The sequence below is a fragment of the Lissotriton vulgaris genome, chromosome 1_1 (genome assembly GCF_964263255.1).
Source record: "Lissotriton vulgaris chromosome 1_1, aLisVul1.2, whole genome shotgun sequence".
In the NCBI taxonomy this organism is placed as follows: Eukaryota; Metazoa; Chordata; class Amphibia; order Caudata; family Salamandridae; genus Lissotriton; species Lissotriton vulgaris.
The window spans coordinates 870,893,522-870,910,154 of NC_141685.1; the positions used below are offsets into that span (position 1 = coordinate 870,893,522).

Genomic DNA, 16,633 nt, shown 5'->3' on the forward strand with positions numbered 1-16,633 from the left:
GCCGAAACTAGGCCAAAACCACCCGCAGAAACCATGGTGACCATGTTTAATGAAGACATATTGAGCTTTGCTTCTTCTTTCTCCCAAGACAGAAAATGGGGTAGAACAGTGAACGCTGCACAGAACTCAAAGGTGAAGTGCCTTGGCAACTCTCAAACAAGCCTGCAGGAGCACAGTTCCCACACTGCTTTCAAGTAAACAAAGGACCGCACGCTTGGTGAAAATTGATGCTTAGTGGTCCTACCTCTGGTTTTCAAATAAACACAAGATCACTTTGGCATAGCCTACAATGTAAAATAAACTTCAATCGCAGTGTGAACTGCACTGGCAACCACCCCAAGTCAACCTGCAGGCCACGAGGTTTCTTTACTAACTCAGCTGGAGTTGTATACAGTGGCATGGTTTACTGTCTTAAAAGACCCTACAGCTAAGAGTATGCATATTACTTTCTATGCTGACGTTTCCCCCATGACTATATAGAGCAGTAATAGGCCACATCAAACAGTAAAACTACATATAGCAAAGTCCTTTCTTGGTATATTAGGGCAACAGGGCAGCATGACACTGTCTTGCAATAGTAGAGCATGTCTCTTGTCCAAGCAGAAACCTTCACTTGATCTTTGCAATTTATCTGAAGAATGTTGCATCAGGGAGGGGTGTTCAATGCTGATCATTAATTTCTACCTGCTTCATTTAAATCCTAGCGAGGTGTAAACATATTGCCATCCATGCACATCCTGGGAATTGGGTCTGATTGACCTGCTGGAAAGACTAGTGTGAGTGCCGGGATATGAAACAGGCATGGAGGTGAGGGAAATAACGTAATGTTATTTATACGAGCAAATTCAAGAAAAATGCACAGAGAAAGGAATTAGGAGGTGGGATGAAAGAAGAGAGGACAGCAAGAATGAAGGAGGGAAGAAAGATAATAAAAGTGAAATTACTTATAAGCCCTGGAAAAAACACGTTCCTCGTGTTTTTTATTCTTGAGCACAAAAGCATAAACACTGTTGACCACTGAAAACACTGAATAAAATCCACCAGAATACACAATAAATAGGAACTAAAAACAGGAAACCTCTTTGATAGATTTCATTAGCACTGATATACCTAAGAAGGTGTTTAATTGTGCCTTATAACTAATCAAGAAAGAACAATAAAAGAGTGAGATACATCAAGAAAGAACAGGCAATAACGCAGAGAATGACAAAAGGGGTATTTATTTATGTGTTTTTATATAAGGGTAACTTTACCCGAAGGTGTCAGGGACCTTTACAATAGAACCATTTACATTGCATAAGGACTTCAGATTACACGAATTACATAAAAGATACAAACAGATAAACTCTAAATTCACATAAGAATGGTAGTAAGCACATTAATCTACTACAGATACTAGTGGTTACAGTTACATATATACAAGTTGCAAATTCACTCAAGATTACAGATTAAGAAGGGTGTGGCGTCCAGTAGGGGGCTACAGACTCCAGTGGCCTTTGTCACAAAGGTATAAAATGTGATGAAGATCAACATGACTGTCTAAAAAACATGCAGCCCGGGACCAAAAAAGAATATTTCCCTGCCTGTTTCTTTTCTCATCATACACGGTGTTCACTCATCAGGCTCGAAAGCAACGAGGAAACCCCCAAATGAACAGGACTGGGGAGAACCTGCCTCCCCAGCCCTGTACCCCCTAACATCATGGGGTGCCATGCTAGAGGCACTTGGCATAGTGCATGATGCAGGTGGCCGCTGTATAAGTGAGCAGGCCACAGGAAATGCTGGGCAGAACACGCGCAGGCACTGCTCACAGCCTTCAGGCACTACACACTGGCAAAATTCAGAGCAAATGCATTAAACGTCCCCGCTCTCGCCACCACCTCCTGAGCTACCTTATGGCAACTGTGACCTGAGGGTGACCACAGATATCTGTGGCAGGTGCATTAGCTCGCTGAGCTGTCTCCCTGGGATTCAGACCTGTGGCCTGCAGGTTACACACATATCCCTGCAACAGATGCACTAGTCTCCTAAGCTATCCTGGTCTAGTTTTAGTGTTTCAAAGATGCCTAATATAGGAAAGTTTTAGCTCTTGGAATGCTGTTTGAATCCTGTCTACTTTTTCGGTTATAACTAACTACTCCTGTCAACTCTGTATTAATGATTCTGTGTAACTCTCATACATTGTCATTTTTTGTTTCCGAAATGCCTGTAATTCTTAGGGGCGCTCAGGTGCCCCCTGGGGACTACACAACCTGCAACAAATACATCATATATCTGAGATCGAAGCTTTGGCTTCACTTGTCATCTACACAACCCTCTTTACGGGAGTGCATTGATTTAACTCCAGAGGTCTTTGCAATTAGAAGAGCCCTTTGACCAAAAAGATGTTCTCGGATCGCTGCTGCAGGTGCATTAACACCCTGACCTATCTCGCTGAGATTGAACCTGTGGCTTGCAGGTAGCACCCACCTCTCTGGCGTAAACACATCAACCCACTGCACTCTCTCACTGGTAACGGAACCTGTAAACTTACACAACCCCCTGCAGCAGGTGCTTTGACACCATGAGCATATTACAGTTGATCGTGACTGCAGCTCCCAAAATGTGGCAAGTTTTACTTGGCTTCTCCCCCCCAGTCCACTACACCCCCTCGGTCCCGGTGCTGTGGTTTGGGCAGCTTCCGAGGCCACCTCTCTGCCCCCAGACTGGCTCGGATCCCACCCTCCAACCTGACCTCAGTGCTCGGGACCTGCGGCTTCCACCCCCGGCCAGGGATGTGTGGGGGGCGGACACAGCCGGCATTGATGCTCCGGGAATAAATAGGACCTCCCGGGCCAGGGCCAGAGCAAAGCCAGCCAGGAGCAGCCAGACACCTGCGGGACTTTCCATGAGTGCGGCAGGTGGAGCCTGAGGCCAGCTGCCCGAGTTTAGGACGAGGTGAGCGCAGACTGGGGGGCGCCGTGGCAGGAGAGGGGGCGGGAGACTGGGGGTAGTGCAGGGGGGTGGCAGGAATATGGGTGAAGGACTGGGGGTGCTGAGTTAGGGCAGGTCTGGAGAGCTCCGGCCAGTACTGGAAAAGTGAGGTCCGGCGAGTGCAGAATTGTGAGCTCGAGTGGACGACTTGGGGGTGTTCTCAACGAGGACAGAATTGGGGTGCAGGAGAGAGGTCAGTACTGGGTTGGATGTGGGGCAGGGCCCCTGGAATTATGCGTCAGGCAAACTATGAGGCAGGGTTGAGTAAATAATGTAGCAAGAAAAAGCTAAGTATGTGGTATAATGTGGCACATATTGCAATCGTATCACTTCTTTATTTCGTCATGATTAAACTTGGTTACACTGTATGGGCATTGGTTACACTTCATTAGTGCCAGTTTAACACCACAGAAAGAAGCGACAGAAAGGTGACCAGTCCAACTCTGCAAAGGGCCTTTCACTCTGCAGCAGCATGTGTCGCTGCATGTTCTGTAACTTTTGAACTGTCTGAGCTAGAAGCAAAATCTTTTTGTGTTAAAACTGCAGATTATGCTGCAGACGCTGGATTATGTGGCAAATACGGAAATGTTTTAATCGTGTGAAAATCGCTGCAGCCACACAATTGCATAATTTCCGTGGCCCTGGTGTAGGGCGAGGCCAGGGACAGGGGAACGAGTGCATGATGAGGGCAGGACTAGAGTGCAAGGCGAGGGCAGGTTTGGGGTACCGAGTGCAGAAGGGTGAGGGGTGCCCAATGACGGCATGGCTGGGATGCAGGTTGAGGGCAAGGCTGAGAATGAGGGCAGGACGGCGAGGGGTGCGTGAGGGCAGGACGGTGAGGGGTGCGTGAGGGCAGGACGGCGAGGGGTGCATGAGGGCAGGCCCGATGCCTGCAGGGTTGAGGGCAGGTCGGTATGCTGGGCGAGGGAACGATGGGGTGATTCGACTGTGGGTGTGTGAGACTAGCTGTCTGAAATGAGAGTGGGTGAGGGCAGACCTGGTCGAGAGAGGGCAGGGCTGGTCGACTCAAGGTGACGGGATGACTAGGGAGTGATGTTTGAAGGCAAAGCTGAGGGATGCTGGGGGAGGGAAAAAAGCACGGAGAGACTTCAAGGCACAAGAGGGTGAGTACCCCTTAAGGACAAGTCTGGGGGAGCTCGGGTAGGACTCGTGGAGTGCTTTGCAGAAGTTAGGGATTGTTGCGTAGCACAAGGAGCATGCAGGGCAGAGGTGAGGGACTATTGGGCAGAACTAGGGGAATGCAGGGCAGATGTGAGGGACCATTGGGCAGAACTAGGGGAATGCAGGGCAGATGTGAGGGACTATTGGGCAGAACTAGGGTGCTGCAGGGCAGCAGCGATGGGTTGCTGAATAGGACCGGCCTGAAAGGGTGCCATGCAGAATGGGTGTTGGCTGGTAGAGTGCGGGAGAGGGTATGGATGCAGCTGGGCAAGACTGGTGATTGTTGGGAATGGTGACATAAGCATTGGGCATGACTGGGCGAGTGCTGGGCAGGAGGGAGGGCTGCGTGAGTGCTGAACTGCACTAGCCTAATGACAGGAAGCACTAGGAGAGTCCTGGACTGGTGATCAGGGCATCATCTGAGCGACCCAGGCACGCGTCAGGATGGAGAGACTGTTAGGTGTAACATGGAGAGGAGGGTGTGCCACGCCACCATGGGCCATTCCTAAAGCGGTCATCCCCAGCTACATCAAAGACAAACAGATTCACCTCAAATTCATGACCGAGACTAGCGCCTTCACCCACAAACTGACCAGGGACAGCGCTATCCCCTAAACTATGTTCAAAAGACAACCAAGCCTTCGGCAGAGATCTAAATGAACTGAATCACTCCCAACCTGACACTCTGGCCAACACTGCTATCCCAAATGATCACCAAGGCCAGATCTGTTACAGAACCTGGGGCAAAGGTCAACGCTGTCATCCCACGGGATGGTCATAACAAGGAGAATTACGCCCCACCTATGTGCAAACCCAACTCTTAGGACCTTTCAACACCTCTGGGCAAAGTTATCACCCCAGCATTGTACCTAGGCTTGTCCCATCTTCCAAAATTGGAAGAAGATCAATGCTTTCATTAGCAATGAGTCCAAGGCCAAGACCATCCTGCTAACCGATGACCAAGGCTTGCACCTAGGGCCAAAGGTACCTCAGGTATTCCCAAAGAGGGCAAAGGTCAACACAATTGCTGCTCCCTCCCCGTGGCTAATCTTCTTGGGGTCATTATGTAGAACTGGCCAAAAAACTCATCCCAACCTCCTCTCAAGTTATGGCAAAGGCCTATCATGGCTAATACCATCATCCCTATCTCATACCAAGACCAGTGGCAACTTCCAATCTGGAGCCAAGGTAAACAACATCACTGAACCCATGGCCAAGGGGACATAACTGAACCCAGTGCATACTGTGATTCTGGGCAAATCACTTAATTCCCCCCGTGCCTAAAAAAATGAATGTGTCCTTATGTAACTCAACTGGTGCTCATGTAAAGCGCTCTGATACCCGATTTCGGGTCAAGTTTGCGCTATATAAAACTTTGGAAATAAAAATGCCTTCATACATCTTGGGGCCAATGCCTTCATACCAAACGATGGGTACAATTAAACAGAATTACTCCTATATTTATGTTGAAGGCAAATGCTATGGACTTTTAACTATGCCCAACTTAATTATCCAACCTAGGACCAGGGTCATGGTCACTGCCCAATCCATGCCCAAGGTCCATGCTATCATTGAACTTTTGGATTTGTCCAATTCTAGGACCAGGACAGCTTTATCATTAAACCCTGGGCCAAGGCCAACACCCAAGGTGAGTGAGACTTGCTGCAGCCCTGTCCACCACTCTCATCCCAACCTTGTACTAACGGGAATGCCATTGTCTCAATTCACAGCAAAGGCTGATGCTCTCTCAAAAGTCAAACTCCATTGTCCAACCAGGGGTGTTGGCCAATGTCCCATGCCACAGCCAAGAAACACATAAACACTGCCAAGCTATAATGAAGGCCAGGGTTACTGGGGCCCATCTGTATCAGTGACCAAGAGTATCATCTTGACCTGTGACTAATGTCAATGTCATTGTCCACACCAGGGCTACGGTCTACTTCATCATCTAAAGCTGCAGCATAGAGTAAAGCCCCAGTCCATACTTGAGACCTAGGCCAAAACCACTATCGCCACCCATTTCTGACGCCAGTAATTTTGTCGCCAATCTCAAATCAAGAGCAAAACCGTTTCCCAATCTGGTATCAAGGTGAATATCATCACTACCATCCCAACGTTCAACCAAGGCTACCACCATCATCCCACCTGTTAATGTCATCATTGAACTTGACGCCAAGGGTAACACCATAGTACTGCATAGGGTTACCTATAACCTGCTCTAAACCATGTCCAGGGTCATCAGCCCACCACTCGATATCAAGGCTGACGCTCTTAACCAGGTCTGGAGCACAGAGCAGCACAAGTTCTCCATATAGGGTCAAGAAGACTGTCGCCACTCCTAAGCCTGAGGCCAGCAGCGTCAGCCCGAATTTGTTCTGGGAGTAAGTGTGGGATCTAACCTGGGCCAAGGTAAAGGCCGACACTAAATCACCGGCCAAGGCCACTATCCAGAACAATGGCCAAGACAGAATTACGCCCAACCTATGGCCGACAGCCTACCCCGTCATCTTGATGCTAAGGGCAATCTCATTGTACCATCCCAAGATCAAGACTATCTCTAGATGAGGAGGGTGGGCCACCTACAGGAAGGATAACTTTTGAGATCCACAGACAGCTTCTGACACCAGAGAGCCAGGTCTTTCCATGATGGAGACCCTATGGTTGAGCAGCGCGTGTCCCAGATTCTCTTTCTCGAGACTCCCACAGGCAATCCTTTCCTCTCCCTTCTGTCTGTCGATCATTTCCCTCTCCTCTTTCTCTCCCAGCCTGCGTCTGCCCTCCTTCCCACCCCAACCCCTCTATCCTTCTTTAACACTTGCCAATATCTCTCCAAGCACCCCTCTGCCCCACTCTTCCCCTCCCCCAGCTGCCTGCATGTTGGTTGTATTACAGTCCAGGAAAGTGTTTTGAAAATGTTTTTCCCTCTATGACTCCTGGCCAAAAATAACTCCCTCTGCCCCACACCATGTCTCAACCCTCCCCTCAAACCCTTCCACCTCCAGCCTAAACCCCTCCCTTCCTCCCAGATGCCTGATTCTACTTAAACACCGCATATTCTGTTCTGCACCTCAGAAGAGCAAGCGCCCAGAAGACCAGAGCTCCAGATAAGAGCGGACTCCGCCTGAAAGGCGACAGAAGACGGACTTGAACCCCCTTCCTCAGACCCATCGGGCACAGGGGACAGCGCCATGCGGACCCTCCTCATCCTCGCCCTGCTCGCCCTCTGTGCCATGGTGACCCTTGGCTCTGGTAAGAAAAGAGGGGAATACAGACTTTTGGGCGTGGGTGGGGGAAGTGGGGGAGTGGGGTTGGGGGGGAGCAGGTGTTTTCAAACCAAAACCAGACTGGGCTCGTCCGTTTGAAACAAGGGCAGGTCCTGTGAATGTTGAGCTCAGTCAGTGCACCTCATCCCTTCATGTAACACACCGTGCAGTTCCAGTACTGGGACCGGACACTGCTCAGTCAGTGCACCTCATCCCTTCCTGTAACACACCGTGCAGTTCCAGTACTGGGACCGGACACTGCTCAGTCAGTGCACCTCATCCCTTCCTGTAACACTCCATGCAGTTCCAGTACTGGGACCGGACACTGCTCAGTCAGTGCACCTCATCCCTTCCTGTAACACTCCATGCAGTTCCAGTACTGGGACCGGACACTGCTCAGTCAGTGCACCTCATCCCTTCCTGTAACACACCGTGCAGTTCCAGTACTGGGACCGGACTCTGCTCAGTCAGTGAACCTCAGTCCTTCCTGTAACACACCATGCTGCTCCAGTACTGTGACCAGACGCCGCTCAGTCAGTGCACCTCAGTCCTTCCTGTAACACTCCATGCTGCTCCAGTACTGGGACCAGTCTCCGCTCAGTCAGTGCACCTCAGTCCTTCTTGTAACACCCTGTGCTGTTCCACTACTGGGACCAGTCTCCGCTCAGTCAGTGCACCTCAGTCCTTCCTGTAACACACCATGCTGCTCCAGTACTGTGACCAGACGCCGCTCAGTCAGTGCACCTCAGTCCTTCCAGTAACACCCTGTGCTGTTCCACTACTGGGACCAGACACAGCTCAGTCAGTGCACCTCAGTCCTTCCTGTAACACTCCATTCTGCCCCAGTACTGGCACCAGACACCGCTCAGTCAGTGCACCTTATCCCTTCTTGTAACACTCCATGCAGTTCCAGTACTGGGACCGGACGCTGCCCAGTCAGTGCACCTCAGTCCTTCCTGCAACACACATGCTGTTCCAGTACTCGGACCAGGCACTGCTCAGTCAGTGCACCTCAGTCCTTCCTGTAACACTCCATGCTGCTCCAGTACTGGGACCAGTCTCCGCTCAGTCAGTGCACCTCAGTCCTTCCTGTAACACACCGTGCAGTTCCAGTATTGGGACCGGACACTGCTCAGTCAGTGCACCTCATCCCTTCCTGTAACACACCTTGCAGTTCCAGTACTGGGACCGGACACTGCTCAGTCAGTGCACCTCATCCCTTCCTGTAACACTCCATGCAGTTCCAGTACTGGGACCGGACACTGCTCAGTCAGTGCACCTCATCCCTTCCTGTAACACTCCATGCAGTTCCAGTACTGGGACCGGACACTGCTCAGTCAGTGCACCTCATCCCTTCCTGTAACACACCATGCAGTTCCAGTACTGGGACCGGACACTGCTCAGTCAGTGCACCTCAGTCCTTCCTGTAACACACCATGCTGCTCCAGTACTGTGACCAGACGCCGCTCAGTCAGTGCACCTCAGTCCTTCCTGTAACACTCCATGCTGCTCCAGTACTGGGACCAGTCTCCGCTCAGTCAGTGCACCTCAGTCCTTCTTGTAACACCCTGTGCTGTTCCACTACTGGGACCAGTCTCCGCTCAGTCAGTGCACCTCAGTCCTTCCTGTAACACACCATGCTGCTCCAGTACTGTGACCAGACGCCGCTCAGTCAGTGCACCTCAGTCCTTCCAGTAACACCCTGTGCTGTTCCACTACTGGGACCAGACACAGCTCAGTCAGTGCACCTCAGTCCTTCCTGTAACACTCCATTCTGCCCCAGTACTGGCACCAGACACCGCTCAGTCAGTGCACCTCAGTCCTTCCTGTAACACACCATGCTGCTCCAGTACTGGGACCAGACGCCGCTCAGTCAGTGCACCTCAGTCCTTCTTGTAACACTCCATGCTGCTCCAGTACTGGCACCAGTCACTGCTCAGTCAGTGCACCTCATCCCTTCTTGTAACACTCCATGCAGTTCCAGTACTGGGACCGGACGCTGCCCAGTCAGTGCACCTCAGTCCTTCCTGCAACACACATGCTGTTCCAGTACTCGGACCAGGCACCGCTCAGTCAGTGCACCTCAGTCCTTCCTGTAACACTCCATGCTGCTCCAGTACTGGGACCAGTCTCCGCTCAGTCAGTGCACCTCAGTCCTTCCTGTAACACCCTGTGCTGTTCCACTACTGGGACCAGACACCGCTCAGTCAGTGCACCTCAGTCCTTCCTGTAACACACCATGCTGCTCCAGTACTGTGACCAGGCGCCGCTCAGTCAGTGTACCTCAGTCCTTCCAGTAACACACCATGCTGCTCTAGTACTGTGACCAGGCGCCGCTCAGTCAGTGCACCTCAGTCCTTCCTGTAACACACCATGCTGCTCCAGTACTGTGACTAGGCGCCGCTCAGTCAGTGAACCTCAGTCCTTCCTGTAACACTCCATGCTGCTCCAGTACTGGGACCAGTCTCCCCTCAGTCAGTGCACCTCAGTCCTTCCTGTAACACCATGTGCTGTTCCACTACTGGGACCAGACACCGCTCAGTCAGTGCACCTCAGTTCTTCCTGTAACACACCATGCTGCTCCAGTACTGTGACCAGGCGCCGCTCAGTCAGTGCACCTCAGTCCCTCCAGTAACACACCATGCTGCTCCAGTACTGTGACCAGGCGCCGCTCAGTCAGTGCACCTCAGTCCTTCCTGTAACACACCATGCTGCTTCAGTACTGTGACCAGGCGCCGCTCAGTCAGTGCACCTCAGTCCTTCCAGTAACACACCATGCTGTTCCAGTACTGGGACCAGACACCGCTCAGTCAGTGCACCTCAGTCCTTCCTGTAACACTCCATGCTGTTCCAGTACTGGGACCAGTCTCCGCTCAGTCAGTGCACCTCAGTCCTTCCTGTAACACACCATGCTGTTCCAGTACTGAGACCAGACACCGTTGAGTCAGTGCACCTTAGTCCTTCCTGTAACACCCTGTGCTGTTCCAGTACTGGCACCAGACACTGCTCAGTCAGTGCACCCCAGTCCTTCCTGTAACACTCCATGCTGTTCCAGTACTGGGACCAGTCTCCGCTCAGTCAGTGCACCTCAGTCCTTCCTGTAACACTACATGCTGCTCCAGTACTGGCACCAGACACCGCTCAATCAGTGCACCTCAGTCCTTCCTGTAACACACCATGCTGCTCCAGTACTGGCACCAGGCGCCGCTCAGTCAGTGCACCTTGGTCCTTCCAGTAACACTCCATGCTGCTCCAGTAGTGTGACCAGGCGCCGCTCAGTCAGTGCACCTCAGTCCTTCCTGTAACACTACATGCTGCTCCAGTACTGGCACCAGACACCGCTCAATCAGTGCACCTCAGTCCTTCCTGTAACACACCATGCTGCTCCAGTACTGGCACCAGGCGCCGCTCAGTCAGTGCACCTTGGTCCTTCCAGTAACACTCCATGCTGCTCCAGTACTGTGACCAGGCGCCACTCAGTCAGTGCACCTCAGTCCTTCTTGTAACACCCTGTGCTGTTCCACTACTGGCACCAGACACTGCTCAGTCAGTGCACCTTATCCCTTCTTGTAACACTCCATGCTGTTCCAGTACTCGGACCAGGCGCCACTCAGTCAGTGCACCTCAGTCCTTCTTGTAACACCCTGTGCTGTTCCACTACTGGGACCAGACACTGCTCAGTCAGTGCACCTCAGTCCTTCCTGTAACACTCCATGCTGCTCCAGTACTGGGACCAGACACCGCTCAGTCAGTGCACCTCAGTCCTTCCTGTAACACCCTGTGCTGTTCCACTACTGGGACCAGACACCGCTCAGTCAGTGCACCTCAGGCCTTCCTGTAACACTCCATGCTGTTCCACTACTGGGACCAGACACCGCTCAGTGAGTGCACCTCAGTCCTTCCTGTAACACACCATGCTGCTCCAGTACTGTGACCAAGCGCCGCTCAGTCAGTGCACCTTAGTCCTTCCAGTAACACACCATGCTGCTCCAGTACTGGCACCAGACACCGCTCAATCAGTGCACCTCAGCCCTTCCAGTAACACTCCATGCAGTTCCAGTACTGGGACCAGACGCTGCTCAGTAAGTGCATCTCAGCCCTTCCTGTAACACACCGTGCTGTTTCAGCACTGACACCAGACACTGCTCAGTCAGTGCACCTCAGCCCTTCCTGTGACACTCCATGCAGTTCCAGTACTGGGACCGGATGCTGCTCAGTCAGTGCATCTCAGCCCTTCCTGTAACACACAGTGCTGTTTCAGCACTGACACCAGACACTGCTCAGTCAGTGCACCTCAGTACTTCCTGTAGACCCCGTGCTGTTCCAGTACTGGGACCAGGCGCCGCTCGGTCAGTGCACCAGTGTCCTGTCCCCGCCACTTCCCTTTATATTCTAGCACTGAAACTCAGGCGCCGCTGTTCCCAACCCTGATCTGCACACCCCTCCTATTGCAGGACCGGGACCCATACACAGCTTGCCCCGATCACCCGAATCCTGCCCTGCAACCACACCTGCTGGCTGCTGCCCCAGTGCCAGGGCCCACACACAGCTCTGCCAATGCACCCCGACCCTGATCCTCAGCACGTGCGGCCATTCGACGAGTGGGCCTCTCACAGAGGTCTGTCCACGCGCCTGAATACCAGCCTGCACTGCCTCTGCTGCCCCAGTGCCAGGACCCACACACAGCTCTGCCAATGCACCTCAACCAGGGCCTTCCGCTTGCTTGGGATGCTGACTAAAGACTGAGGCCATATGCAGCTTGGCCAGCACACACGTTTTCTACCCCACAGCCCTTTTTACTGCCCCAGGCCCCCAGTCCACACCAGCTCTGCTAAAGCACGTCTTTCCAGACATGCAGTATCTGGGCGCTTCAAATGCTAGAGCCGTGCCGAGCTGTGCAGTGCACGTCCACCGTGCAATGCAGCACAGGGGCCCATCAGTGATTCTGCCAGTGCACCGCCTCCCTTACCTGCAGCGCCCCTGCTATTCCAGTGCCGGATTCTGCACCCAGCTCTGCCAATCCACCTCTCTCCCGACGGACAGCCCTCTGGGTATTCGCCCACGCGGTGCGCGCACCAGAACCACAGCCATCCAGACATTCCAGTACTGGGGCCCCCACCTGCCTCTGCCGGTGCTTTTAACTCTTGTCCTCCAGCACCCGCTTTTTTACAGTACTGGAGCCAACATACAGCTCTCCAGTTCCAGCCCGCATCACCCCTTACTATACCCACACAGAGTGGCAGCCTATGCACCTCACTCAGGCGTGCAACACCCATTGGACTCACCGGGCTTCAGCCCCCCCCCCCGCCCGTCGTGTGTGGCAGCCCGGGATGAGACAGATCCCGGGCACACACAGAGCCGCACCCGAACGTTTCACAGGTCTTTAAAAGACCATTTGAATGTTGATTAGGCCTTGCAGTTGTTTCACTCCTTCTAAGAGCCCCTGCAGCTCCACTCTGCCTACTGATTAAAAGTTCAGCCCCCACCGAAATTTTTTCTTAGCCCCGCCCCCCCCCCCCCCCCCGAAATTTGGCTCTAGTTGCGCCTCTGACCTCACTCATATGCTTTAGCCCCTGCCAGCCCCCCTACCCCCCCCCCCCCCCCCCCCACCGTCTCACTGATTTGCATATGGACAGATCTAAACTGGGGTGGCATGGTGAGCAAAAGAATGATGGATTTAAAACCAGATCTCCTGACTGGGGTTGAATGTTTTGATTTGTTCTGCATTCCTCCCATCAATTGTGTGTCTTTTGCATCCACATATTCCAGTACTGGTGCCCCCACCTGGCTCTGCCAGTGTTTTTATCTCTTGAACTCCAGCACCCGTGCTATCACGGTACCGGAGCCAATATACAGCTCTCCAGTTCAAGCCCGGTATCCACTGGTGGCTGTACCAGTGCAGCAGCACACATGCTACTCCAGTACTGAGCCCCACATACACCTCGGGTAATGCTCCCCATCCTTCCCTCAGCACACACGCACCCCCAGAGCATGTGGGCGGTCCTGGTGATAACGGATTCCCATCATGTCTGCCACAGTCTCTGGCTGCTGCTGGCGCCAGATGAGGAAATGTGCTTGGTATTTCCTCCAGAACTGCTTCACTTGAATTCTGGAATATTGGCAAGTCTGAGGGGCTGGTTCATTTGCAAAATGCATTCGCTGCAGAACTGCAGAAACCCAATATGCTTCAAAAAACAAATGTCTGTTTCCAACATTTTCCTCTCTCTTCACACTCTCTCTTATTTCTCCCCATGTTGACTTCGCTTTTATATCTTCAATGTTTTTTTTTCAACTTTCCTCCTGTTTTTTAACACAAACTTTATTACATGTTCAATATTAGTAGGCATTACAGGAGAATGACACTTTACTTAGAACAGGAATACAGTCGGATGGAGACAATATAATATGTAAACAGGGTGTGGCATTCAGTCTCAATCTCAGTATGCTGAAAAAGGTAACAAAACAAGGAATAAGAAATAAAACGAACCTTCCCCCCCCAACCCGGATCCCAAGCCAGCCAAAGCCCGATGTGTCACCTATGAACTGTCTCATCTATGTTAGGGGTAAGTGCATGTGGGTAAAGTTCAGGGCCAGACTGGCCATAGCGGGCACCGGGCGTTTCCCGGTAGGCCGCTAGCGTGGGGGCCGGTTTTGGGCACCTGATGATCCGGTTTTGTTACCGGGGGTCGGACGGTATGGAGATGGGCTTGCCACTCTATTCAGTGCTTATGACTCGCAAACTGCTCGGCTGCACTCTCCCTCACCCCGGGGGGAGCCAGCAGAACTGTTTGCCAGGGCCGTTTTCTGTTCCCAGTCCAGCCCAGGTAAAGTCTGGCCATGGACCTGGTAGAACCGGGGGCATTGGAACCTCTGTAGCACAGGGTTACACAAGGGCGTAACCAGCGCCAGGCCCGCACGAGACCCCCCACACCCTAGTATCACTTGGGAGATCTGAGACTTGTGCTTTAAAGCCCTCCAAAATCGTATCCCATTCCATGGAGATTGGCGTTTTGCGCAGCCCTCTGTATTCCTCCCGCCCTCGGGCTACACTTTCTGCAAGACCCCAATGATGGACCTCCTCCCGCCAGTCCTCCACCCTCAGGCCCAACGGCGATTTCCAGCATCTAGTGTGTAGGCGTTTCGCCCGTAGTAACTTGAGGTTTGTGAATCGCACTCCCACCTTGGAACCTCTAGGTCTCCTGGGCAGCCTGAGTATACAGTGTTCTATGTGATCCTATCAGGCCTGCCTTGTGACCTCGCCCGAGGCTCCCGCTAATCCCAACCAGTAGTTTGAGAGGTACGGACATACCCATAGCATGTGAATCGGATCTGCTCAGGGCACAAGTCCCCAAAAAAGAAGTGGGGAGACTAACCTAATTAATCAATATGCATGTGCCATTAAGGCGCGTGACATCACGGCGCGTGAGGTGCATGACATCATAGGAAGTGGCATCACAAGAAGTAACATCAGATCTTAAGCCCTCACATATATGTTTAGCAGGTCTTTCGTGAGTACATTTGAGCAGGGACTGGGAACCAAAACCGGTCCTGGCAAAGTGCTCGGCCGGCCCCAGCCCCCCCTCCGGGGGTTGGGGGTACTGCCGAGCTCTTTGCCGGGACCAAATCGGCCCTGTAACAAAATCGGCCCCCAGAGGCCGGTTTTCGGCCGATTTTGTTACAGGGCCGATTTTGCAGCTATGCTGCAAAAACGGCCCTGTAACAAAATCGGCCCCCAGGGGCCCAAAACTGCCCCCCACCCGTGCGGTGCACCGGGGGTTTGCCCGGTGCCCGCTACAGCCAGTCCGGGCCTGCATTTGAGCACATTTCGAGTATTCACATTTTTGAAAGCTTCACATAAACCAATGTTGCCTTTTCTCAGAGTAAAGCTTCCTCCATCCATAGTGCTTTAAAAGAAAAAATTGTGAAATTTAAATTGTTACAATGCCTCCTCAGGGGCATTGTATATGAATGCTGTTTTGTGCAAATATTGGGAAAGATCAACACATCTGACGTTCTTATAGTGCATGCATATCTGCTAAACAGAGCCTAAACAAAGTGAAACGCTGCCTCTTTTAAGTATGTGTGAAGTGCAAACAAGGTGTGAGCCTTTGTTTCCCCTCTGATACTTTTGATTTTAGGTGTGAGGCTCCGGACTGCTGCTAGCCAGGAGACTGGAACAAAAGGAGACCTGATGACCCCACTCAGATTCTTTCTTTGTTATGGGCCCAGCAGGAGTCTGCAATAAGAGAGCCCCGTCCCCACCTGCACCGCACGTTTGTGACAAAGCATCACAGATCAATAAGACAACCTAAACAGCGACTAAAAAACTCAAAATGAATGTGGAGTAATGAGGCTACCGCCTCTGTATCCAAAAACTCACCACTGTCAGAAGGCATCTGACAGACGAAAACAAGACACAGACTGCACAGCACATTGTTGAGGATGGAAAGCTGACAACAACGTGCAGGCGCTGCTGAAAGTGTCCCAGTGTTTGGAAATTACACCGGGACAAATTCAGCATCTTTTGTCTGTGTGGCCCAACTTCTTGGCAGGGTGAACGGCGTCCACCCTGTATAAAAAGTTGGGGGAACACCGTCCATCTGCGTGTACCCCCAACTCGTGCATCTGCCCTATGCTTTAGGCACTGGAGACACATCGAGGACACCGAGGGGTACATCTGACTGATCTTGTGTGGCGTTAAATATGCCCTGTGTAGTATAGCAAATTGAATGAATTTGAACCTCAAGTAGCAAGATACTTTTTTAGGGTATTCAAGCATGCACGCCCCCTCCTTGTCTGGGACTTCCCTTCCCCAGTCTAATCAACCTCCCAGCTACCTTTCAAGGACGCGAGTAATGCCATTAATTGGTCTCAGAGCCCTTTGTACAGCAATCGCACCAAATGCCGACCGAACCCCATCGTGCTAGCTTTCCTTCTTAATTGTGATTTTTTAGGTTGAGCCTAAGGCATTGCTTTAGCAATGCTTGTTGGCGAGATTATAGTAGGCGACCTAAAAAGTCTAACAAAACTGCGGATTGGACACAGTGCATGTGAGCACAAGCACGCGCTCGTGCGCGCGCGCCGCGCAACACCTCTGCTGCCACTGCAGCTCACCAGGCTGCACACCCCTTCACCCCTCGCTCGCCAGTGTCCCTCCCACCCTTCCTTTGACCTGATGCGAGTGCACATCGCCAGCCAAATCACACACCACCATT

General features: G+C 52.1%; 1 protein-coding gene across 2 annotated transcripts in view; it reads left to right on the plus strand.

The window, feature by feature from the left end:
• The first annotated feature begins 2,827 nt into the window (after positions 1-2,827).
• Positions 2,828-16,633, plus strand: part of MGP (matrix Gla protein) — a 34,827-nt gene continuing 21,021 nt past the window's right edge. Inside the window, exons 1-2 of one of the 2 annotated variants that reach the window (XM_086958127.1) lie at positions 2,828-2,937; positions 7,228-7,404. In XM_086958127.1, the coding sequence (XP_086814253.1) occupies positions 7,344-7,404 (61 nt within the window). In that variant the 5' untranslated portion in view covers positions 2,828-2,937; positions 7,228-7,343. Of the gene's footprint in view, positions 2,938-7,225; positions 7,405-16,633 lie in introns of both variants that reach the window. The other variant, XM_086958136.1, reaches the window with a different exon arrangement.